This window comes from Salminus brasiliensis, chromosome 7 (assembly GCF_030463535.1).
Source record: "Salminus brasiliensis chromosome 7, fSalBra1.hap2, whole genome shotgun sequence".
Taxonomy (NCBI): domain Eukaryota; kingdom Metazoa; phylum Chordata; class Actinopteri; order Characiformes; family Bryconidae; genus Salminus; species Salminus brasiliensis.
Window position 1 is genome coordinate 392,951 of NC_132884.1, and position 27,659 is coordinate 420,609.

The 27,659-nt window shown below is 45.0% G+C and overlaps 1 protein-coding gene across 2 annotated transcripts in view; it reads right to left on the reverse strand.

Annotated features, from left to right (window-relative positions):
- myh10 (myosin, heavy chain 10, non-muscle) overlaps positions 1-27,659 on the reverse strand; it is a 52,734-nt gene extending 25,075 nt beyond the window's left edge. The window contains exons 1-7 of one of the 2 annotated variants that reach the window (XM_072683277.1): positions 27,523-27,659; positions 24,857-25,231; positions 19,321-19,477; positions 5,189-5,216; positions 3,546-3,648; positions 1,651-1,680; positions 632-649 (exon numbers count right to left, since the gene is read on the reverse strand). In XM_072683277.1, the coding sequence (XP_072539378.1) occupies positions 632-649; positions 1,651-1,680; positions 3,546-3,648; positions 5,189-5,216; positions 19,321-19,477; positions 24,857-25,210 (690 nt within the window). In that variant the 5' untranslated portion in view covers positions 25,211-25,231; positions 27,523-27,659. The remainder of the gene's footprint in view (positions 1-631; positions 650-1,650; positions 1,681-3,545; positions 3,649-5,188; positions 5,217-19,320; positions 19,478-24,856; positions 25,232-27,522) is intronic. The other variant, XM_072683278.1, reaches the window with a different exon arrangement.

Consider the following 27,659-nt stretch of genomic DNA (forward strand, 5'->3'; position numbering starts at 1 on the left):
GCAATCTTTCCCAGAGAGAAAGCGTTCCTGAAAAGCTCTGAACTGGTGGTTCTATAGAGCCATTCCTGTAAAGGAGATGACTGAACCCATTCACAAAGCTCTCTTTCCTCAAAGCATGGTTCTACAGGGATCCAAAGGTGGTTCTTCTAGGATATCACATCCTTCACACGTTCATTTTAACGATGTTAAAGGGAGAATATGTTTGATCAAACCTTTTATATTTTATCATGCAAACATGAAGAGCTCACTTATTCACCATTCCAGCATCTCTGAAACTAAGTCACGAAAACTGTTCCACTACTATTGTTTTTAAGACAGAAAATGAGATTTATTTTTATTATTAAATTTAATAACAGCACATTTAAAAACAGGACTGGATAATAAAAGCTTAACCAAAATAAATTTTAATTTGAAGAACTCACACCAGTACGACTTTTATGGCCAGAAACTACATATTAATATTCTGGGAAGTGGAAACAGCCCCAGTATAAAACCCAGCAGGCAACCAGTGAAATGGGACAGCCCAAGGAAAAATAAAAAAATAATAAAGTGAGGGGTAGAGACGAGTGCCCAGAACGCCCCCGCTGTGAGTACAGAGCGAAAGAGCCACAAACGAGGCTACGCTACTTACATAGACCAGGAGTCCACTCTGAAACCAACGGGCAAATCAGTCAGTTATACTGGACACAAGTGGGGGTTAATACACGTATTCAACATCATTTTAAAGCATTTCAGATTTCTACTGAAAAACATTTCCTACACAATCAGGACTGTCTCCTGAAACCTTTCAGAGTGTGGAAGAGAAGAGAGGAGAGTCTCCCCGTTTCCTCCACTAATGTGACAAAATGCGAGGAAAGAAAATCAAACGGTTTGCAGACAGGCGGCGGACAGCACATGCACTACACTAAGCACTGCATGAAGCACTGCTACCACTAAAATACTGTACATTTACCTGAACACGCCATTTCTGAGGGATAATTACAACATCTGATCATCATGCACTCGGGAACAAACCCCTCGGACACGTCGCTGTGTCCTGATCATCCAGACTGATAACTGGGTTAATCTCTAAAGCATCTCAGCAGGCGGAGGATTAAGCCAGAAATCTATGTTTATTTACTGCGGGACTAAAATCCCCCTTAATAAAGCAGAGACATGCAACACAGCTGACCAAGCACAGGGCCAAACGGTGAGGGTGTAAACATGCAGCAATTAAAATTAAATATAACAATAATAAACATTATTGTTATAATTATTAACATGATTAATCATTGATTAACTCTATTATTTTTAATAATTGTTATTATTATTATTATTATGATTGATAATTATGATTATTATTATTGGATGCACAGATTGGGGAATTCTTTCAGATATTTAGATGACTAATATGATGCCAATATTGCGCATCCCCCATGTTGAACAGTTCCTCCAGAGTTTTCTTACATTTGACTCTGAATCGAACAAAAGAATCAAAAATGAAATCAGAGGTTTCCAGGAGAATCGTTACCAAAAAGTTTTCAGGTCAGAGATTTACACCCTGAATAAACAGTAGCAGAAGTGTTTGACCCAAACCGGGGCTACGCTTGGTTCTCGGCGGCGGGTTAGTGCTGCATGCGAGCGGCAGAGGAAAAGCGTAGAGGAACTTGCCTGGAGCTTCACTGCTTTAGGAGATTCGGGCTGTTTGTGTGTGATAAACAAATGAAGACTGTTAGACAGAGCTCAATCCCAGTCCAGGAACACCCCCCCCAAACATATACACAAGTAAAGCGATAGTTTGACATACCCCCACGCCTAGCGTACACTTCAGATATCCGAAGATTCGCTTCTTTAGTTAAGAGGCTAATGCAGCGAACACATCATAGACATCTATGTACACCAATTAGCACAGCACTTACTGAACATCTCAATCAGATCACCCTCTCCTCAGAGCATGTGGAGGTTCAGACACTGTATGACTCACTGTTATCTAGAACGTGGACTAAACTAGCTAAGTCCAGCTGATCTCACCAATGGTGTGGGCTGATGATCGCCTACAGTTTTATTTCTAGCAGCAAATATATAAATGCTATTCCACCAAGAGCCCCCCTTTTGAACTCTCAATCTTTGCATCTAGAACTGACATTTATCCCAACAATGAAGTTCTAACAGCTTATATAAGGAGAGAACTGATGAAGAGGAACGAAACCTCTGCAGATTCTGAGTGATGCAGTGTATTAATATACCTGTATTTCTGCTGTGACTGTCAGATCAGTCTGGAATACCCCACCTCCTTAAAGCCTCTGAGATATGATCATCATCATATAAATATAATAATAAACTCGTTATAGTCTTGATTTTAGAAGAAACCATGAATGAGCAGATGTCCAAATACTTTTGTCCATATGGTGGAAGTGTGAAGATTCATGCATGCACTTAGCACCATGCTAACTGGTGGGGTTTAACTTCCATTACATGCTTGGTTTGGCCTGGGGGAACCGGGGGAACTAAATCTTTCACCAAACTATCGCTTTAAAGTAAACAAACAACAAGAAGAGAGTTTGGATGTGGCCGTATTTAAATAACCCGTACAGAGCGCTGGTCTCCTGGACTGGGAGCAGGGGTTGCTGTATTAGAACATAGGGTCAGATTCACAAAGCAGCTCTGGGTGTTCTAGGTCAGTTCTGCAGTGACCAGCGTAAGCAGACGGGCTTCTGAGCTGAGCTGAAGATGCTTTGTGAATAAGCCACGGGCTGCTTTATTAAACACAGCAGAAGCTGCAGCTCCGGGTTAGTGAGGCACCGACAGCTTCAACAGCAGCACAGGAACCTCCAATAACAACCAACAGCAGGGCTGAGCGACACGGCTGGAAACCTGATCACGAGATTTTGGAAAATCAGTCAATATCAGGCACTGAAAGAAGCTTATTTTAGTGTAAAACATGAAGGCAAGAATATGAGGTTGGACAACAAGATCAAACAAACTAAAGTAAATCCCTCCGTCCTTTAAACCACATCCATTTACCAACAGTTATTGATCAGATAATGGAAAATTTTGTGATGTAAATTCCAGCTCATATCGCTCAGCCCAGATCAGCAGTTTCCCCACATGATGATCGAACTTTAACACACAGTATCCATAACATCCCCCCCACATTCATCAGGAGAGGAGACAGAGGAGAGGAGAAGAGACTAGATTAGCGCAGAAGAGAGGAGACGAAAAAAGAGGAGATGAGAGGAGAGACGAGAGGAGAGACGAGAGAGGGGAGGAGACGGAAAGAGAGGAGACGAGAGAGGAGACGAGAGGAGAGACGAGAGAGGAGACAAGAGAGGAGACGAGAGAGGAGACGAAAAAAGAGGAGATGAGAGGAGAGACGAGAGAAGAGGCGAGAGAGGAGACAAGAGAAGGGAGGAGACGAAAAGAGAAGAGACTAGAGGAGAGACTAGAGGAGACAAGAGAGGAGACGAGACCAGAAGAGATCAGAGGAAAAGAGACTAGAGGAGAGGAGAGGAGAGGAGCAGAGACGAACAGAGACGAGAGGAGAGGAGAGGAGAGGAGATACTCACTGGAATGTTGTGATCCTTCCTCCCTTTGTGAGAGGAAGCGACGTGTGCCAGGTACTGGATCACTTTTTTAGTGTTCTCAGTTTTTCCAGCTCCGGATTCACCTCTGCAGGAGGACAAACACAACCCGGCCCCACAGTCATCATCAAACAGAGTCTGTGTCAAACTTAATCAAAGATGTTACAGTTGTAAGATTCCTTTACTGATAAAAAATATATATTGTTAATTAATCCCCCAAAAAATAAAAAAAGCACACCACCATCACAGATGGAGCTCGGGTGAGGGGAGTATATTACAAGTAAAACGTTGGATTGTGGCTCTTTGAAACAAACACAAACAGTCTGATGAGATCAGATGAGATCAGCCCTCAGTTTGTTGGGTGTTTGTGTTGGCCTGACTGACTGTGAGCTCGTCTTTACTGGTGTAGATGTTAGGAAACACTACAGTCCTCATACTGAGCAGAGCTGAGCAGAGCTGGAGGCCGAGGCCTGTAATGAGGAGCAGATCTGGCCGGCGGTGTTTACTGCCACAGCTTTGGCTGCAGATTTTCAGAGTGCTCGCTTTACGTCCAGACCACAACACAGTGGCCTGAATCTCACACACTCACACACTCCTCTCTCTCTCTCTCTCTCTCTCTCATAAGTTTGAAGTGTGTAACACAGGGCCCGGTCCAACCCTCCAGTTTTGCTGCTGTTGAACAGCCTTAAAATACAGAGTGTTGGAGAGCAGGGAGAGGAGACTGCCGCTCTGAGCACCCCTGGGGTCAAGAGGTCCTTGAACTTGACTGGGTAAGGTGGGTAAACATTAGCATTCTTCTCCTTCTCAAAGTCCCAGCCCTCCACCTACCAGCTAACCACCAGCAGAACGGACCACAGCTCAGCACTGGTACTCCGCACTGTTCAGCCTGTTTGGACGTCCAGTTTAATTTCATATTTGTAAATAGTGAAGCGGTGGGGGGGACAGAGAGGGGGGACAAAGTGCGACACCCTCTGGTTCATCTCTAGCAGTGGCACGTAGGATGAAGCTCGCGCACGAAATGTGTCACCTTAAGTAAATCAGCCCACCGCCGATCCTCTGATGTAATCGTTAACGCTGCTGTCTGACTGTCAGTCATTTACATTATATTTATAACAGGTTACTTCATCTGGGGGTCATTCTCTCAGAGTCCTGAATGCCAGGCATGTAGAGGACCTGACAGAGACCAGCCAGAGCAGATATGACTCCTTTAGACCAGCACTCCAATCTCATCCAACACATGTCTGAAGTCGGGCTGGACGATATGGTAAAAATACTAGATCACGATATTTAAAGACTTGATATTTATCACAATTTATCAAATAAATCACAGACTAAAAACATCAGCAGCAACAGATTCTTATAAACTACTGTTCAGATTCTCTCCAGTACTGAACACAGTGATTTATACTCAACATCTGTTGCTCTTCATCTAATGAACCCAGTCTAATCACACTGATCAGCTGCAGGGTTCATTGCTAACAGTGTTTATTAAGCACTAACTGTCTTCTCCATATGATTAGAAAAGCTTATTATTATTATTATTATTACGATACAATAAAATCATCATACCGCCAAGCTCTACTCTGAAGACTACAGAAACACTCATCTGAGTAGAGAAAGTTACTTACGTGCACAGGATGGATTGGTCCTCACGATCTGAGAGAGAGAGAGAGCGAGCGAGAGAGAGAGAGATTAATTAATATATGAACGAATATTTTGAAACTACTTACAGCAGCTCTAAAATAAATATTAAAGATATATGAAAATACTAGGATCCATTGATTTTTCATTCTTGAGGCGTCTGAATGCTTCTTTGCTTATTTAAATAAGACAACTTCATACAAAAACCTTCAAACACCTCAAAACATTTATCCTCCTTATCACACACACGTGAGCACATTGCTATGCAAACCAGAGTGATCTGAATGTTATTCAGAATTTCTGCCCAAAGGAAAGCTCAGCCCCGGTGGGTCCCAGCTCTAAAGCAGAAGAGATGAAGGAGCAAATCAGGGACACCGAATTTTCAAAGCTATTTTTGATCCGTGCCGAACCGCTGCTAGCCTGAGATAAGGTCCCATCGTCATGTGACGAGTTTCCATGGAAAAACTCTGTTAAACACCTCACATCATACAGACCATAATAGTCTCTGTTTCCAAAGGGAAGTGTTCAAACACCCCACACACAGTGAATGAAAAAGCACCCATTTCCATCATTACATGACCAGGATTCATCATTACTGAGAAAAATGATGCTTGGTTTAGTGTAATCATGACCATTTCTATAGACCCCTATAAACACATTCAAGTGAGTGAGAACACTACAGGAAGCGTAGGGGGCGCTCTATAATGCTCTATAATGATCATATGATCCACACACTCATTCTGACAGACTGTAATACACTACAGGAAGCGTAGGGGGCGCTCTATAATGCTCTATAATGATCATATGATCCACACACTCATTCTGACAGACTGTAATACACTACAGGAAGCGTAGGGGGCGCTCTATAATGATCATATGATCCACACGCTCATTCTGACAGACTGTAATACACTACAGGAAGCGTAGGGGGCGCTCTATAATGCTCTATAATGATCATATGATCCACACGCTCATTCTGACAGACTGTAATACACCACAGGAAGCGTAGGGGGCGCTCTATAATGCTCTATAATGATCATATGATCCACATGCTCATTCTGACAGACTGTAATACACTACAGGAAGCGTAGGGGGCGCTCTATAATGCTCTATAATGATCATATGATCCACACGCTCATTCTGACAGACTGTAATACACTACAGGAAGCGTAGGGGGCGCTCTATAATGCTCTATAATGATCATATGATCCACACGCTCATTCTGACAGACTGTAATACACTACAGGAAGCGTAGGGGGCGCTCTATAATGCTCTATAATGATCATATGATCCACACGCTCATTCTGACAGACTGTAATACACTACAGGAAGCGTAGGGGGCGCTCTATAATGCTCTATAATGTTCATATGATCCACACGCTCACTCTGACAGACTGTAATACACTACAGGAAGCGTAGGGGGCGCTCTATAATGTTCATATGATCCACACGCTCATTCTGACAGACTAATACACTACAGGAAGCGTAGGGGGCGCTCTATAATGCTCATATGATACACACGCTCATTCTGACAGTCATTTTAGACGGCCTGTGGTGGTTCACAGTATAAGGGAGAGATTCGTTGGATCCAGATGCTCTGCTTTAGGCAGGACGTCTGATTTGTTGAACATGGTGATTAAAGCTGACCTGCACAGCCAAAGCAAAAGCAGGAGGATCCAGATGATCTGTCGACGTCGCAATGAAAGCAAACACAAATCACAGAGCTGGAAGAGGGAAGGTGAACGGAATGTGGAATCTGAGAACACACAGAAGACCTGAACGGCCTCGAGGGAGAGAGCGGAGACCACTCACCACTTTTATTTATGAGCATGTTTATTCATACATTACCCTATACTAATAAATATACATTAACCACATGACCATACCCACGGGTGGAGTACAGGCCTGAGACCAGACTGCTCGTACTCCCATAACCGTGCAGTAGTCTCATTTAATAAAGATGAACCTCTAAAGCTGGAGTCTGAAAACTACCAGAGGAAAGTGCATGGAGTGTGTAAGTGTGATGTGGTGATGGACACCAGGAGAAACTGGAGGTGGTGTTGGTGGTAGCGTCTGAGCTGTAGTTTCTTCTGGACACAAGTGTCTGGGGGCGATTTTACACGTGAGACCTGAAGCTGTTTAGTCTGATGTCTAAAATCTGATACTCTGCTCCTAAAATGTAAATACATACAGCTTTTGCAGCCCCACATTGAACCTGTGCAGCTCAACACACACACACACACACACACACACACCAATAAGGAATCACTGTTCCTGAAGGTCTAAAGTTGCAGAAGTAAAGAAATGACCGTTACAGTGCAGCAATTTTACAGTGATGGGGAGTCAACATGTCCAGAGTCGATGAGGCGGTGCGGACGGACCTCAGGCAGCTGGGCCGACTGCCCGCAGCTCGTCTACGCTGCGCCATCGACTCTAACCATGTGTCCAAGCCAGAAAACACTGGAAAGCACCCCAATTCGAGCCCCTCCCAAAAACTGTGGCCATGCACAACCACAAACTTCAGACAACACCACATACTAGTCTTACTAACGTGGAACGGCTTCTCCAGATGCAGATCGGACCCGGTCCAAAATAAAACACAGCTGAAGCAGCTCAGCAGGACGGCTTTAACTCAGAATAACCAAAACAAACAGATTACAATTACAAAGAGGGCGGAGCTCCGACAGCGCCTGCTAAAGAGGGTCAGTGTACCTTGATGAAATTCCTGTTTATGATCAAGGAATTTGTTGCATGATGTGTCTGATGTAACGGCCCTTATGCAGCGTCACACAGCCTGCGGGGTGATTACTGCACACGTGCACGCTGCCCTGCTGAACTGACCGACTCTGCAGCCCTACTGTCTGACTCCCTGCTCTCTGGAACATGGACTGAAGTACGGGCGCAATTCAGGCCTAAAGAGGAGTGGCACATTTGTCGCCCACTTTTCCGCAGTCTAATCTAGCCCAACCCTCACACACCGTTCCAGGTCCTGGGTCTCAGAACCGAAGGGCTGGCTTGGACCTATAGAGTCTTGCGTCATGGGTATAACCTATACTGTCCCATACTGCAACCCAGTCCCAAGGGCGACCATCATGGAAACCCCCCCTCGCTTTACTGAAATACAGAAGCTTGCAGTAAAATAAACACGGATGTGAACGTTGCTCATTTACATATCTCCGCCTCTTCTGGCTGTATATCAGTCTGAATATATGACGCAATGAAAAATTATAAAAAACTAAGCCGAACAAATTTTATAAAGCTTAATAAATGACATGGAAGGAAATCTGGAATTTGGGTTGTTTAAAATATAAAATAAATATTTGGTCTGTATATTTTCTATATTCCCACAGACTGAAGCCCTGAGGCTTTGGGCTGGGCCCCAGGCTTAAAATTACAGATGGCATAGTCAGCATCATTAGTGGTGAAAGTTGTGTGTGAGTGATAAAACTAAAAACATGCCAATATAGTGGCCGATCTGATGACCGGTCATGAAACACAAGCAGTCCACCCCTGATTTAGCAGTCCACGTCCATCACCTCTGCTCACTGACTGACATTTTACCCTGTCCAACCTCTGCTGGGTGTGTCCGTGCTGAGCCAGCGCAGGGCAGATCTGAACAAGCAGCTTCAGCTTTATTTCCTCTCAGAGGATGCAGAGTGGCTCAGGGCAGAGTCTGGCTGACTGACACGGAAAATCACGTTCTCCTAAAATGACTAAACCAAGCACGGGGCGTTAGAATGAGAGCCTTTCCCAGTGGTTCCTCCGGGGGGCAGCAGGGCACCTGTCCAGTCCTGCCCTTGGGCTGAGAGGAAAGCTGCAGAGGAGATAGTGCTGAGTGTGTTCCCGCTTCAGCAGCTGAGTCATGGCCAGGGGCAGCTAGAGGTGCAGCTGGACATTTGGAGTGCTCCCAGATCAGATCAGTACAGACCGCACCTCCGAGCACCAGCCTGGCTAGGCTGGACCATCAGAAACAAAACCTGCCATCTCAGTCAGTTCATCAGTGTAATACAGTGCACAATGTACAGCCCCGCCCATTCAGCCTACAGCAGTGTAGCCCCGCCCATTCAGCCTACAGCAGTAAGGACATCAATTATAACACACAAAAACACAGAGCCGGATCCTGTAAATTCTAAAACTTACTAAAACACTGATGATGCTGTCTGGCCTCACACTCACTCGCTCGCTCACTGAGAAGCTGTTTACTTGTCCTGTCTGTCTGCCTGTCTGCCTGTCGATGGTCGACAGTGAATGCATCTGATTGAACTTCAGCCATTCCGTTCCCAGAGGATGGGAATCATGAGGCCGCTCATGTTTCTGAGCTCAGAGAGAAATGTTTCCGATGCCGGACTCACGCTGTAAGAAAGGTCATCTGATAACGCCTCCCATGGCATGACTGAATCCACCAACTTGGCGGAATGGGACCGGATCAGCCGCCGACATTATTATTTATTATTTACCAACATATCAGAGCTGGTATGGATCCAGTATAACAGGTCTGTGTAACGCTAGCTCTCAGTTACTGGAGCAGAAACACACCAATCAGACTGCTCTGTCTGCGGTCTGGGCAGCTGTGGATTCTGAAGAATGGCTTCTGCTCTCAGCCCACCTGCAGGAAGGGGACTGATATCGTTTAGTATGAGGAGGGCTCTTGACTTCCTTTCAGCACCTCTTAAGCAGTGGCAAGGTCTTGGCCTTTATCAGGGCTCCACAGATTACAGATAGATTCCTGAGGGAGCATGGGAACAGAGATACAGAGGACACTGGATGACATTAGCTAAAGGTGGCTGTTTATCTGCAAGCAATGAACTAATTTCAGAAACAGCAAAAAACAGTGACGACATCCAGCTGCTGGGTGGATTTGTACACTGGCTAATGGGGTTCTGCATATCTGTATATGAGCTGATCCTCAAAACATTAGTGAAATATAAAAGTGACACTACTGAGGAATTTAGCTCAAGTCGCTTTACCTTCTACACAGCACACAGGAGACCCACAGCTTCAACAGAGGTGATAGAAAGCTGGTCTGGAACAAAAAGGGCTTTCAATGGTGGGCGGGTAGAGACCTGCACCCTGACATTACGAGAAGCAAACACCCAACTATTGTTAGCAGCACAAGACTCCATGCTGTGGAGCAGACACGATGTAACCCATTACCCTTATTCCAATAATCATCAAAGTATGACTTCAATAAAGGAGCGAACGTCAGAACGGAGCTGAGCAAAGAGCAGACAGACAGACAGACAGACAGACGGCTGCTGCTGCTCCTCGGTTAGGGATCAGTCGGTCGTGGAAAGCAGTGGCTGCAGTGTGGAGAAAGCTGGTCCAGGATCGGCCGTTATAGCTGGGGTAATTCTTCTCTCTACACCCCCCGTCCCCCCCGTCCAGCCGCCCACACCCCTCCGCAGGATTAACCAGCCACAGCATTCCACACATTCCAGACTACATCAGCACCAGACGAGACAGAGAGACAGAGAGAGAGAGAGAGAGAGAGAGAGAGAGAGAGAGAGGGAAACCAGAGCGGAGCTGAAAGGGAATAAAGGCAGGCTCCCCCTCAGACACCACGCTCATCCTCACACACAGGAAAAATCAAACACTGAAGCTTTAGGGTTCTCAAAATCTGTGAAGTTGGAGATCTTTAATGCAGATTTGGTTTTTAAAAATAACTAATGAAGGAAGGAACCAATAAATGAACAAATGAATGAAGCAATGAACAAAGGAACAGAAGAATAAACCCCCCAACAAAAAGGCAGACGGACGAACAGAAGAACAGCACTGTTCTAAAAATAAGTGGGGTTTGTTCAGCGGTTCTTTATCTATATAGAACCAGGACAACTCCAACGGCCAATCAGATGTTTAAAAGGTTCTTCTCCTGGTTACAGGGTTCTTTGGATTGGTGGAAAATGGATTAGTGTAGATGCAGCTCATCCACATCCTTCTTGATCAGGGTTGTGGCTGTAAGGCAGTTTTTGGTTCTATATAGAATTTTTTTTAAAATGGTTCTCTGTAGCACAAAAAGGTTCCACTATTCTGTAAAGCGGAGGAACACATCAGTGGACGGAACCTAGAGAGAGGAGCTGGTGTTCTCCTGCTGGGCTGGAATGAAGAGCTGTAGCCAGACGGCTCCCCTGTGTAGAGGAGGGCTCGGGTTTAGGTCAGAGTAATGAAGTGCTGTCAGAAGGTAAGATGTTTCTTAGACCAGAGGTCCGTAAATCAGACCTGCAGACAGCACGTCTGGCACCATCCTCCCTCACCCCCATACCGACCCCACCGGCCAAACCCAACACACACACACTTCACTGTCAGCTTCAGATATACACCCGACTGCAGCAGGCGTGCCGGACGGAGGAAGCACCCAGGATCAGTTACCGCGGCCTGTCTCTCTCGTTCTCACACACACACACACACACACACACACACACACACAAACCATTTGGCTCCATTCACAGCTGTGAGGAACCAACTGGACTGAGCCATGAACACTGAGGAGCAGATCTTCATCTACACTCCAGCTCCAGCTTCTCTGGAATCAAAAGGAACTTTATTAAAATACAAAGACAAACATGAGCCAAAACATTATGACCATCTATCTAATACACTGTCCAAGTCCTGTAAGTTGGAAGATGGAACCATGGCAGATCAGACATGTTGTTCCAGCACCAACTACAGGTAAACAGTGTACACAAATGACAAAATTAGCAGGTAGTGTTCTCCTCAAAGCGTGCTGAGCTCCAGTGGTGTTGCGTTGGTGGCAGTTTGTGAAGGAAGACCATGCTACCCTATATCCTCCCAGCACTGGTAGCATCATGTGATGGGAGGGTTCTAGATATAGGTCAAACTAAAAATGACTAACCTGGATTTGGGGGGGGGGGGTGCTCATGGGCAGCATGGTTCTATCTGCTTTATTGTGTAGGTTTCCCAAAAGCAATCCTACACATATGCGTGGTTCCTTTGGGATTCCAGAGAATCCAGAGCTAGAACATAGATGAAGACCTCCTCCTGTGTGTCCACAGTTCCACCCCAGCCCATAGAACCATCATAAAAATGTTCAGTGATTAAGACTGTGAATAAAAGCAGTCTGATCCAGTAAAAATCACAGCCAAACCGGGACACAGTTCTGGCCCACCAGTCAGAAAATTCTGCAATGTGCTTAAAAGAGCTGCTGAATCAAGAGTGGTAGGTGAGATCATTTGTAAAAGCTGCTGGTTGCAGATTTGGGAGGGAGGAGGGCTGTAGACCCAGCTGTCCCTAATGCAGCCCGAAGGAATGTAGTATGAAGCTGTCTATCCACACATTACTCTCGCTCCTCCAGATCTCACAGTAGCCCAACCAAACGACCATGGACATGAACTCGCCCAGAAAACACCCTAAACATCCTCCAGCAGCTGAAACCTAGAGCTGAGGTTCTGCACAGGAAACCAAGCCTTAAACTACGCAGATTTGAGCAGCTAGAACATTGCTCGTCTTTTTCAACCATTTTCCAAACCTCTCTTCTCCAAACAACCAAGCCCACAGACCCAACCAGACTTCCTTAAAAGCAGCATTTGGCAGCAGCTTCAGAACCATCCCGATGCTCCACTGACTGGAACTGGGAGAAGCGGCTCTACCAAGCTGTATCTCTCAGCTCGTCCAGAAACGCATGCCCGTCAGTGCATGGGAGCAAGAAACCCAAATTCTGAGCCTAATGTTGCTTTAAGGGGAGTATATGTAAATAAGCTTGGTTCTGATTCAGAATTTCTGTATTGAAGCTTATTCAAAAAGCAGTCCAACCTAAAACACTCCTTATAACTTCACTGTGAATGGGCGGGGCTAAACTGCCATAGGCTAAAAAGCTGGGGCTAAACTGCTGCAAGTTGAATGAGTGGAGTGAATATGTAAATGAGGTGACCTGATCAGACCCTTTTAGTTTCCATATGTCGATCCTACAGACTGGGAAGTGTCAAGTACATTGTGAGGTTAGCAGTTAGCGCTGTGCTAATCAGCTACATTAGCCTCGTAGCTTCATTGCTAAATAAGGTAAACCTCAGACACTGAACAGGTCATTGCTGATCAACTACATCTGATCTCAGATCGGATCAGCTCAGCGCGGCAGACCTGAAACCAGCCGAGTGACTCACTTCACGCATAGGCGCGAGTGAAGCTCAGCGACAGGCCGAATAATGACCGGCGCTCACATTCCTGAGCGCTGAAAGAAGCAGAGACCCACATGTGCTTCGTCATGCACACTGAAAGGGGCATTATGGGATGCGTAAGCTCAGAGAGGCAGCTGTTCACGTCCGCTGAAGGATCCGCAGACAAAGCTGCCCATCCACCCACCCACCTGCTCCTCACTAACTGACCCAACAACCGCGTCACCATTAGTCTCCCAGAGCACCGCTTCAGCCCAACCCATCGGGTCACAACCGCCTGTCGCGAATTCCTCCGGTTCTCTTCATCAGGCTGAATTTAGAGCTTAGGGAACATGGCCACCATCCAATCACCATCCAATCACCGGCCAGGCTGGGGGAAACTGTTCTGATGCAGAGTCCTCAATGCAGGGCCAAACGTCACCTCTGCACAGGATACACGTAATGTCCAAATGTTTGTGGACACCCCATCAATGATCATACAGCTTCTCTAATCCCTGTAGAAAAGTACTGCCAATAGAATAGGACTCTTTGGAGCAGATCATCAGGCGTGGGCTAGAGGGGTATAAAGCCCCCCAGCATTGAGGAGCTGTGGAGCAGTGGAGGAACGGTGTTCTCTGGAATGATGGTGGAGGAGCTCCATCCAGTACTTTTGATATGAGTTGGGGTGGGGATTATTTTCCAACATCTAGACCTCACTAAAGCTCTTGATGCTAAATGCAATCAAATCCTCACAGCAATGCTCCTCCTCCAGAATCTAGTAGAAAGTCTTCTTCTCTGGACAGTAGAGACAGTTTCTCCAACAAAAGCAGGATCAGCTCTTTTAATAACCTTGATTTCAGAAGAAACAATGAATGAGGAGGTGTCCCAATACTTTTGCCCCTATAGTGTATTAGTTATAAGTGAGACATAAAGTACAGCAAAGTAACATGAGCATTAGGGTTAGTCCCACTGCAACTGGCTGCACAACAAGCTACATATTGGGGAGGGTCAGTTTGTTATGTAAACAAACATCGGGTCACGTGGAGGTCATTCCCATATTGTAGGACACGTCTATAACGTGGTTATCGGTATCGAGTCTAGGTGTGTTTTGTACCAGAGTTCTTGACTCTGATCCTCCAGGGTCAGCAGGCTTGTGTCCCACCTGGTACCAATGAACCCAGTAAATGAGCTGTAATGGGTTTCAGTGCTGGGTCTTTTGAACTGGATCCAGGGCTTTGCAGCAACTCTCATCCATCCTTCAGCTTTTGGAGAGCGTGGCGCGACTGCAGAGTATCTGCTAAATTTCAAAGGCATTCCAGAGAGGAGTGCCGTAATGACAGATCGCCCTGATATTCGGGGAGGGGGGTGTTCGGTTCGGTCCGGCCACTGTTTACCTTTACTTTCCTCGGTGGGTTTTAGAGTTCAGTGCTGGAAGAACTGCACTGAAGTGGTTCTCGCTCGTCGCCGTTTTGGCCGATTTTGCTGCCACCAGTCCGACCTGGCGAGCTTTACCCAGATTCTGCTGGTGTATTTTTAACTCCGCGCTCTGCGCTGAGCGGGGAAGGAGCTGAGGTATGAGCCACAGCTATTTCAGTGGCGGTTGCCTGCCGTGTCTGTTTGTTTTGGGTGCGTTGTCTCAGAGCTTAGATTACAGTTCTGCCTGAATGATGCAGCACTTTGATCATGTTGTGATACAGACTGATTGATCGGTCTATTTTTGCCACTTTGTGTCTGTATGATTGATTTTGGTGTAACAAGTGAATAGAAAGCCAAATTCCTTTGTCCAGTTAACTGTGTGGCTTGATTTTGTTTGTTTTAATAATTTACAATATAATTAACTTAATATTATAATTGTCTAAATATTGGTAACAGTTAAAAGTTTACCAGATTATTATGGTCTTAAAATGAAAACAATTTAACGCAATATAGAATTAAAAAAAATATTATATAAAATTCTATAGTTATCAGCTCCCCACCGTCCTCACAAACAGAGAATATTTTCACAGAATAAGTGGAACTTCCATCATCAGTCTGGATGCAAAACAGCTCACAAAAAAACAGCACAAATCCCACCGAATTCACCACCAACGTTCACTTTAATCTCACTCCGGACAGCGCTCACTCCCCCTTCAGTAACAGTATTCGTCCCCCACGTTCCTAGAGTGCAGTGGACGGTGGTCCCAGTCGCAGAGTGTTCTTCCATGTGCAGATGTTTTCATTTAACTTCATCCATCAGCGTTTCCTGAACACGCTTTCCACACCTGGTATAATTAGGCCTCAGCAACCAACCGGCTGCACTCAACAGCAATTAGGGAAGATTACGGAAAGTATCTGGAGAATAATCGCAGGCAGACACGCACACGTTATGAAACATCGCTCTGTCCGAGCTACATCTCATTTAACCTCCTAACTGGGTTCAGGTCGGCACCTCAGACAGCACCAAAACCGTGGCGGCGAGCTGCCTTTAGCAGTTTCATGAACCTGTCCATTATCCAGTGCAGATAGAGGGTTAATTACCAGTGCTGATCACCTTTCTGCTGAAGACTCAGGGTCTGTCTAGAGTGAGACCACCAATCGTGCATAAGGTATGGGTTCAGTTTAGTTTATGAGGGAATCCAAAAAGGGCAATGTATACCCTATGACTGTCAACATACTAGGGATCTGCATTAGCCATGTATATTTAAGTAAAACTGGTTCTATGTAGTTCTAATAAGGGATCTTTAACTCGTTTTGGTGTAGAACTATCGACAAAAAGGTTTTCTACTAAAACAAAGAACCCCTTAACCAAGCAAAGAACCATTACAGTTTAAAGGTGGTTTATTTCTTTAGTAGAAACCTTAAAGGACTTGTTCTTTTTTTACAAAGGGTACTATTACAGTGCTCCGGTAACAAATGATTCTATGTGTACACACTAGAACCAAACATCTGAGCTTCAGGTGTTATTCACCACCACTGAGAACCACTGTGGTTCTGAGGTTTCTCTAGAAATTAAACCATGTAGAGAATTTTAAAACTAGCAGAGTTTCCCCTTTTAAACACGCCTTCAAACACCACTTTTCCAAAAAGTGTGCAGAAGCATGATCCTAACCAGAAGCACGCTTGTGGGTTGATGGACGACGTGCCACTCAGTGTAGAAGGCAGAAGGGCTGGAGGAATTCCCCCTTGCTTTAATACCATACTCCTTGCGGTGTCCGAGCATGTGGCACTGAAGGAGGGTGGGGGTGTTGTAGGGGGTGTCCTCCAGGGGTGGTCATCAGGATCTGCATGTCCTACACAAGCACCAAGCTCAGCCCAGAACACACTGAACACCCCCCCCTCCCCTTCAGCACCCCCTGCCCGCCGGCCCCACCCCTACCAGTTGCACAAAGGATTCATTGTGCTCCACAATGCGGGTCAGCCGTCCCTCCGACTCTGCCTCCAGTCTGGGAGCCCTGCGGCCCGGGCTTCACCGCTCAGCTCCCCCTCCAGTGCCGTTTATACCCCATCTCCACCACAACCCAGCTACTGCTGCAGCTGCTGGGGGTGAATCAGATACCACAGACTAACAAAAGACACCTTTATTAAAATAAAGGAATACACTCATGTTCAAACACTGCTGAAGGTTCAGAAATGCCTCATTTACTCATTTCCCCAGCTCAAACAGCTCTATCGCCACAATCTAGCCCCGCCCATTACAGCCAACCACAATATAGCCCCGCCCATTCAACCAACAGAAGTTTAGCTCAGTCCATTCAGAACGTTTTTTTTTTCCAGGCGTGTTGCAGCTGCAAATGGAAATGAGCTCTGTTCTGATTGGCCATTAAATAAACTGGTTGTTTTTGTCTCATAAATTTACACACCCACTTTAGGTGGAGCACTCTGACCCAGAAAGGTTGGCAGATGATCAGGGCTGAGTTTTCTGAAAGCATCTCTGCACCAAGATGATTCATAAATGGTCAAGTGAGCATCGTAGCATACGCTCTCTCGCTCGTTCACACTCCCACGAAAGATGCTCTTAACACTAATGATGCTCGTCTGCCTGTAAATTTGTGAACCCTCACTTGGACGTTGTTTCTGCTTCTAAACGACCCAAACCATACCCCGCACCTGTGCTGATTCAGGCCGTATAGGTGGAGCTAGAAACACTGCAGAGCTCTGATTGGTTGGTGCTTCTATGCAGATAAATACAAATAAAAACAACAAAAAAATTAAATAAATAAAAAAAGAAAAATAATGTGGCAGTCATCACCACAGGCTTGTGGGCTACCACCTCTCAACATGAGAAGACACCATCATTAGAATCTCCCTCCTCCTCTTCCTCCACCACATGTACTAATGCGCAGCTATTACACCTCCCTGCAGTGACCAGACTCTCTCTACATGCTGTTCTAGTGCCTTTTATTGTTGAGGAACTGTAGCTGGTTCCTCTCCCAGTACTTTAACCAGGATCCTGGATTCCCCTCCAGTCAATAACCCTTGGATTATTGTTTCGTTATTAATCTGAATGCAGAACAAATGGTGAATTGTTTGCTAACCATTTGCTCTAGCATATCTTGTGGAGTCCCACAGGGGTTCATTTTAGGGCCTTTGCAACTGATTAATTATGACAGTAAATGAATCTGTAAGAGTGAAGAACTGGCATGTGGGTTTACAGACAGGGTCTAAGGACTTAAAAGGACTCTGCATATTTTTTCGGATGGATATTTAACGTCTGTAATGTTCATCATGCCTCATGTTTCTGCAGCTGTAATGACAATCTGTTCACTCAGGAAGAAGGGTTGTTATTCATGTGGACGGAGAGAATTTCAGAAACGTTGCTGGAGGCCTTAGTTTCAAGCTTAACTACGCACCAAATATCAACCCATCTCTGTTCCTCAGTGGCCGAGAAACCCGAGCCTCTGCTTTCCTTCTTCTGATGTGTGAACCCCACAGCTGGAGCTGAACAAACCCAGAGGGTCCACCACCAGAAACCAGGCAAAACACACACACTCACTTTCCTCTTTCAGCTTCATCCCTGCATTCCAGATGGTGCACGCGAAATTAATTTATCTCCTGGGGTGGAAAAACAAACAGATACCTTTGGAAATGCTGGCTGTTTCGTTTCTCCTGCCTACGTCACATGCAGCGAGACTCTGAGTACAGCCAACTTGACTAAATGAGAAAGCTGAAACGGGCAAAATCAGGGACTGCGAGAGTTCGGGAGATCTTGAACCACTTAGCGATTGATGGAAAGCGGGAAGCGGTGCGCAACTTCTCGCAAATTCCTCTTCAACCTCCAGTGGGGCTGAAGTAGCTGTCGGGAGAGACGGAGCGAGCGCTGGCCCCGGTTTCACTCATAAATTTCTCCAAACCCCACGGAGTGTAAACTCAGGCCTGGAATGTCTTCCTGACGGAAATGCAGATCCACAAGCCTGTAAGAAGCCAACCTCAAAGACTAAAAGCAACAAGCAGCTTGAACGGTGTTTGTGCTGCACACTATCGGTAATAACAGCCTTGCGATGGGCCGGGAGCGGTTCCGCTTCCAGTTACGCAACCCCTCACACACCAGCTTGGAGCTGGGATTAGGGCCTGACTGATTAAAATACATTGGTCAGATGACACTGAGAAGCCAGTGGGTTTATCAATATTTGTGAAAATATCACTGATTGACATGCAAATGTCAAAAGTATGAGCATATGCTACAATTATTATTCAATGTTAAAGGAGCAGCTTGGTGAATATATTAAAGTATCATGGCTAATCGCTCATCCCAGATGCAGCCAATCTGAATCAGGTTTGGTATCTGACGTGATGTACAAATAATCGGCCTTGCTTGATTGACTGAATCTGATCAGTGACCGATTGTAATGTTCTGTTCAAGAACTGTGACAGCTCAGCTGAACCCCCCAGGACCAGACGTTGTGTGTCTGCTGTGTTGGAATGATCTGATATCAGGACAGTTTTCAGCCTCTTAAAAAGGTTACTGGTCACAAGATGTGGGCACGAGTCGAGATCTGGCTGGGAGCCGTAAAGCAGGGGTGTGTGCACCGTCCTACCTTGCAGCATGCATCTGTACGCAGATTCGGAAATGGCGTAGATGTGCGGCGGCATTTCGTGCCTCTTCTTGCCCCTGTACATCTCGATGATGTTCTCTGAGTAAATAGGGAGGTTCTTGTACGGGTTTATCACCACACAGAAGAGTCCAGAATACGTCTGTCAGAGAAAAGGAAAGAAAATCAATTACAATCATTGCTCCAATAAAAACAACTCAACTACAGTCAATGGTAAAGTTTGGACACCCTAGTCAAACCGTATGTGTATTTGTTGATGCTGCACATTTTTAATTTTAATCATGCAAATCTTGACAAACTGACTCTTGAGGTCCAGAAGTTTACAGCAATATATATAACATTTACTGTAAGGATCAGTCTGTGATGTATCGATATCAGCCAATTTGTGTCTGCCATTCGGCCCGTAATTGAACTAATCCTGAGCCGGTCAGATCATATGATCCATATTTTGTGAGATGCTGTATCTGAATAAGGCCCTTTAACTGGTAGATGGCAATACAGAGATTACTAATGGCTGCAGAAACTCGATAAAGCCAGCGTAAAAATCTGCTCCATGCACGGATTGAATTTTATTTATTTTTAAATGTATTTGCAGACGCCAGCAGTGACAGCCAGCACCGCTAGAGCGTGTAAACCTAACTCTGCCTAATAGGGGGAAGCAGACTAAAGCCTTAACACCACTAACTGGAAACCCTCTCCATCACTCAGCCCAGTGCAGTGAGTATCAGTGAGTAACCACACTCTGAGCTCCACAGTGCACTTCTGCCCAAGATCCCACTAACAAAAAATATAACAATGAGCCTGTGTACAAATGTGTGTAGAGTAAACAACAATGATCTATTAGAGTGAGATAAGGGCGTACATTTAGGATGCCTGTTTAGGGGGGGGGTCCTTAAGGCAGCTGGATGCTGACTGGATGAAGGAGGGCAGATCAGGAGAGAGACATAATCCCTGTCTGCTCATAAAGCTGCGTGCTGCGCTGTGTGTGTGTGTGTGTGTGTGTGTACGTATAGGGGGGCTGAGGATAGAACAGTCTACCCCACATCCCCTCCATGCCAGACAACAAAGCTAAGCACATGAAAAGAACAGCACCATGACTCAGGAGAGCTGCAGACTCTCCTCAAAGTCTGATGGGAATTTTAAACATATTTAAAGGGGTACTCCACCCAAAATGAAAAATCTACCCATTACTGCAGCTCTTGTAAATGGGCGGTGATGACCCCCACAGTGGTAGGGTGGTTTGAGGAGAGCCTGTGTTGCTTTAGGTGCTATAGTACCATGTTTACGGGTGGGGTATAAGTTTGTCACTTGTTAGCTAGATTAGCCTCGTAGCTTCAGCGCAAAGCTAAAGCAGTTGGGACACCGAGCAGGTCTTGTTGAGTCAACTGTATTCTGAGGAGAGTTGGGAATTGGATTTTTTCTGCTGAACCATCACTTTAAAACGACATAGATCACAGAGCTCAGCAGAAGCTGGACGCTCAGAGCGGCCGACTGTGCAGCGTGGGCCAAGAGCTGCTGGAGTTCTGAGTATCGCTGTGCTTCGGCCACCTACACCAGTATGGAAAGGTTCCAGGCCTGACGCAGTTCAGTGTATTTACCAGCTTACCACTGTGAAGGCAGGGCTGTTATGTCACTCTGCTGAAGTAGGAGCTCTTATATCAGAGCTGTGAGCTCGCAGGGCTGCGTACAATAATATAAACACACAACCAACTCAGACTGCAGTCAGACCTGAGGACCAAATCACTCCCTGGTCTGAGCACTTCTAATTCATTATGTCAAAAAGGGGAAAAAAAGCTAAAAAAAAAAAAATTAAAATGGAGATACAAGGTTTGGACAAAAGTATTGGGACACTGCTCATTCACTGCTTCTTCTGAAATCAAGGGTATTAAAAGAGTTGATTCTGCTTCTGTTGGAGTAACTGTCTCTACTGTCCAGAGAAGAAAACTTTCTACTAGATTCTGGAGGAGCATTGCTGTGAGGATTTGATTGCATTCAGCAACAAGAGCATTAGTGAAATCAGGATGTTGGCTGATGATCACCACCCCCACCTCATCCCAAAAGTACTGGATGGAGCTCCTCCACCATCATTCCAGAGAACACAGTTCCTCCACTGCTCCACAGCTCCTCAATGCTGGGGGGCTTTATACCCCTCTAGCCCTCGCCTGGCATTAGACAGCATGGAGCCAATAGGTTCATGATGTTGATCTGCTCCAGAGTGTCCTATTCTATTGGCAGTACTTCTCTACAGGGACCAGACAAGCTCATCCGTGTCAGCAATGGGTGCAACTTCAAGTAGCTGAATGCATTCAATAGAAGGGGTGTCCACAAACATTTGGACATGTAGTGTACTATAGGGTAACAACACAGTTAAGTCTTCTCTGAGACAGACTGGGGTTTGATTTCCTGGTTGAACAGAAACACCACTGAGAGTTATTGGGTAGGACTCCTGACTCTCCATTCTCCTACCTGTGCGACCTTTAACCTACCTGATTCACATATGGAGGAGCTCTGGACTAAAGGACCAATAGAAACGCTCCAATATCACTCTGAATAAAATCGAAGGTTTTTCCTCCCCCGTGAAGCTGCTGTTTGGAGATCGCTGACAGAAGGATATGCAAGCATGTTCGAGTGTGTGTGTGTGCCTTTTCTACCTGAACAGCAGCAGCCTGGGATCATTACAGCACGTACAACTAGCCATTGTCTGAAATGTGGAAAGCACAGGCTGCCCGCAGCTACTCTGCACGTAAGCAGGCGGAGGAGGGCTGGCCAGCGTGTGGAATGCAGGCTCACATCAACAGGCGGTTCAGTTTTTATCTGGACACTGTTCAGATATCAGACCGCAGCTGCAACTCCCTGAGTAACACACACACACACACAGAGAGAGAGAGAGAGAGAGAGAGAGAGAGAGAGAGAGAGAGCGAGAGAGAGGGGCCTCTCCGGCTAAACGCTTCAGCAGGGGAGGGGGACCTGTTAGCTGCTAACGCTGCTACCACATGGCACTAATTCTCGGGCTCTCTGTAAAGCCGGGGGTCAGCGCACGCCTCCGGATGACTCTCCATAATGAATAGGGCACAGTTTCAGATATAGCTGATGAGTGTGATGAGCTGCATCCATCTCATTCAGATTCCACAGAGATCAGATCACAGGCAGTCGAGTCCCAACGTAGTCCATCAACCAAGACTCATCTGAGCAGAAATGGACAAATGCTTAAACAGGACTAATAGTTAAAGGAGCAGTTCGGTGAAAACTCTGATCTATTGTGATCTATTATCACAACTGATCACTGAGCCCAGATCAGCCAATCAGCCAGGACACGTTTAATATCTGATGTGTGCTTATTTAGATTACAATAGAAGATGCTAGGCTAATATTGCTAACAAAAACTGGAATCAGACTGTCACCAATTTAATCACCCTAAATAATAATAATAATAATAATAATCTGCACAGCAACCAGAATTCACAATCAATACAGTCAAATATTAATAACGCTCTAAATGTAGGTATTGTGATATACACTGAGGAGGAGGAGCTACAGTCTCTCATTAGGGTGAATATTAATAACGCTCTAAATGTAGGTATTGTGATATACACTGAGGAAAAGGAGCTACAGTCTCTCATTAGGGTGAATATTAATAACGCTCTAAATGTAGGTATTGTGATATACACTGAGGAGGCGGAGCTACAGTCTCTCATTAGGGTGAATATTAATAACGCTCTAAATGTAGGTATTGTGATATACACGGAGGGGGCGGAGCTACAGTCTCTCATTAGAGTGAATATTAATAACTCTAAATGTAGGTATTGTGATATACACTGAGGAGGCGGAGCTACAGTCTCTCATTAGGGTGAATATTAATAACGCTCTAAATGTAGGTATTGTGATATACACTGAGGGGGCGGAGCTACAGTCTCTCATTAGAGTGAATATTAATAACTCTAAATGTAGGTATTGTGATATACACTGAGGAGGCGGAGCTACAGTCTCTCATTAGGGTGAATATTAATAACGCTCTAAATGTAGGTATTGTGATATACACTGAGGAGGCGGAGCTACAGTCTCTCATTAGGGTGAATATTAATAACGCTCTAAATGTAGGTATTATGATATACACTGAGGAGGAGGAGCTACAGTCTCTCATTAGGGTGAATATTAATAACGCTCTAAATGTAGGTATTGTGATATACACTGAGGAGGAGGAGCTACAGTCTCTCATTAGGGTGAATATTAATAACGCTCTAAATGTAGGTATTGTGATATACACTGAGGAGGAGGAGCTACAGTCTCTCATTAGGGTGAATATTAATAACGCTCTAAATGTAGGTATTGTGATATACACTGAGGGGGCGGAGCTACAGTCTCATTAGGGTGAATATTAATAACGCTCTAAATGTAGGTATTGTGATATACACTGAGGAGGCGGAGCTACAGTCTCATTAGGGTGAATATTAATAACGCTCTAAATGTAGGTATTGTGATATACACTGAGGAAGCGGAGCTACAGTCTTATTAGGATGAATGGCTGTTTACCAGTTTTTTGTAAAGCCCATCAAATCTCGCAACAGTAGCTATGACAGAATGCGATTGTGGGCGGAGCCTGAAGAGGGTAATTAAATGTAAGATTAATATGGGTGGGTATTCGTTTATCTGTTTGTGAGGTTCTTGGTTCTACCAGCTTCTTAGTTCTACTTCGTAGGCATGTGTGTCCTTGTGATCCTGACCCAGTTTACGGTGGGCACTCTTGGGGGGACAGAGAGAGAGAGAGAGAGAGAGAGAGAGAGAGAGTGAGAGAGAGAGAGAGAGAGCGATCAAAGGGGAATGAAATTTTCTTATATGGTTTCTGACTGTAGGACAGTCTATGAACATGCACTGAAGTCCAGAGCTGAGCTGAGCTGAGCTAAACGCAGCAGCAGCAGCAGCATCGTGAAGCCTGAACTGCGTCCGTCCTCCAGCTCAGGTTTACAGAGAACAGGGAGTCACACAGCGTCAGAAACAACATCAGCGAGTCTGTTAGAGTCTCTGAACGGTTTGAGGGGATTTAGCATGCAGCTAGCACCAGTAAAGCTCCAATATGGGACTTGCAGGCTGATATCAAATATTGGTGATGTGCTACTGGGACTAAAGCACCTGGTTCAGCATTAGAGAGAAATGTTACGTTAGTCTGGTGTTCCAAATAAAACAAGTACACACACTATCACACAAAGCCCATGTTACCTCCAAAACAGCAGCTTCACAGAAGAAGGACCGTCATAATCTGCTGAGAGGGCGGGGCTAAACTGCTGTAGGCTGACAGGGCGGGGCTAAACTGCTGTAGGCTGACATATGCAAATGTGTGTGCTTTTTGTGACGTCATAAAACTGAAAAGCTGAACTCAACACAGGCTGTTTTGTCCTAGTTCAGGAAATGGACCGGTGAGTGACACGGATGCGCGTACATACGATCCTAAACGTGAGGAAAATGTAAAAACCCCTGATCAGAACAGCACCACTCCTCCCCAGTGTTTCACACTCAGCACACTCACGTAAATGAGGCCGGAGTAGTATCTGTCCTTCAGGTTGTGCAGCACGGAGGCCTCGTTTAGGCAGGTTAGCTCCGCCATGTCCTCCACCTTGCTGAACTTGGGCGGGTTCATCTTCTGGATGTCGTCCTTGTTGACCATGGCCTTTTTGCCATTCTCCGCTAGCTCCACCACCACCTCCTCTCCTCGCTCCTCCCGGATGCTGGCTGCCTCGAACCCGTGCCTCTCCGAGGGGACCCATACCAGCTTCTTGGCTGTCCAGTCAGCCTGCGTGGCTGGGTTATAGACCACCGCGCGGTCCACAAAGAGGTACCGCTCAGGGTCCTCCTGACCGCTCCTCTGAGCCATCTCCGGCATTAAGGACTACAGACAGGCCACCTGCAGAGAAACACAGCCTCCGATTAGAGAGAAAAGACCTGGATAACACACTAAAGCAAATCCCAAAATCAGATAAATAAGAGAGTTTAGACAGACCGCCAGGACTGTAACGACCAGGCTAGCATGACTTTAGAAGACTTAATTAGGGCTTAAACCTCCAGCAGAGGGAAATATACTCTATAGTAGCCCAAAAGCTTAACAACACCCCCTTAGTTAACCAGCATCACATGAACACACTATAGAACACTGTACTGTTCAGAGAGCTATTCATACTCCAGATCTCTCCATAAATTCTCTCCTCAACATCACCTTCATCTGTGAAGCATCACACAGGCCTCATACATATGGATTGTAATAGACAGGCAATCAACAGCCTAGATTCACATGTCTACAGGTTAGATTTCAATACCTGCATACATAATTTATTGTATACAGCAGTATACAATTAAATTAGTTGTTAAATTTATAGTAGTACTATATAATTATCCACATAGCACCTACACAAATCAGGTTATTCACAACACACTATATAACATATAGCCATGTATACAGCACCTATAGACAGTCAGTTATATAGCTAGCACATAAACATGTTATTTAAATGGCATCTATAGACAGCTTTTTATATAGCACTTATGCATCGCACTTACAGAAATCTATACTTATATAAATTACTGTTTGATAGATAGCACATACTACACATATACACGTATAATATATATACAGCACCTATATACATATATGATATATAGACACTACTTGTTAGTATAGTTACTTATGCTACACTTATAGATAGCACCTATATGTTGCACATACAGAAAAATACATGGCTCCTAATGTATACCAATTTATATAGGGTTTAAACACAGTTATTTATGTAGGGCATATATATATATATATATATATATATATATATATATATATATATATATATATATATATATATATATATCCCCAAGTTACTTATACACCACCTCTACATTATAAGTTATTAACACAGCACCTATGTACATAACCATTAATACAGCATCTATAGACACAGCTAATGCTTATAGCACTATGGTATATACTGTCCATTAAAGGCATTTATATAGCACCTAATATTTATTTGCCTAATTATTTATAAGACACTATAGACACTGTTTAAGTAGCTACACATTTGTTATATACATTCTGATATATATCTTTACATAACTTATATAGCTAATAATAATAATAATATTGATGTCGTTCAGCCCTATTGGATAAACCTAAACCTGAGCTTAGAATTAAGTTCTGACTAATGGAGAAATCCTGCTTTAAATATAAGGGCTTAATATCACCAACATTTTGAAAACCATGAGCGTTTCAGACCGCTTCTACCAGCCAATCAGAGCCTAGCTCATTTACATATACACGCCCTAAAGGCACAGTGCATTTCCAGAGGTAAAAAAAAAGGCATTCATTATTAGCAGATCTCAGGAGGGGTATAAAATAGAAATACACAGAAAACACAGGGAAAACACACGAAAGTGGCCCTTAAAGATAAAATGACTGATAACGTTGACTTAAAAATGTGCAATTGTGCCTCAGTTTATGGCTCAAAATATCATAATAAAGGTCTGGAAAGTGTGCCTGGACCAGCAGGTGGGTAGAAATCCCCGAAAAGAGCTGGAGATGTGTTGGAAGCTAGCTACTAAAAATACGAGCGCAGAAATGGGTCAGTACTGCTGCAGATGCATAGATTGGGACAATGTGAGGTAAAAAAGTCCTGATAAACATACAGAAGGTGTAGAAAATAGTTTATAACAGTCGTAATTATGATTTGGGATATTTTAAATGACATTTTTTTGTGAATAAAGTCTCTAAAAATGAATTATTGGCGGTGATGCCGTTAGCTAGGGGTCAATTCTCCGTTCCACCTTAAATGGTGCTGCAGTTACATTCGGGCGCCTCAGGCGCCCGAATGTAACTGCAGCACCATTTAAGGTGGAACGGAGAATTGACCCCTAGCTAACGGCATCACCGTCCCCATCATCCTCATCATCGCCGTAAATAATTAAATAACTGTCTTTTAAAGAGCTTAACAGCCTAAAAAGCCTGTATACATTCACCACAGATACCCAACCCCGCCTAAACCCCACAACTCTGAAGTTTAAGCCGCATAAAAAGCACCGTAGTCCAAGCTAAAGTCCGTTAGCCTGCCCGCTAACGCAGCCTCCCCGCAGACCCCGATAAAATAATCCGCCAACGCGAACCGGAGCTCCGCCACAAAACCCCGCACCCCGCACCCCGCACACACACACACTTACAAAGGGCGGTTGGCGTCGGAACCCGTGCGCGTAAACAGCTGAAATAAGGGTCTAATCCGGCCCGTCCAGTTTCATAAGAATCCAGTTTACTGATGTATGAAACTCAGCCTCGTCTCCCTCCGCGCTGCTGCAGCCGC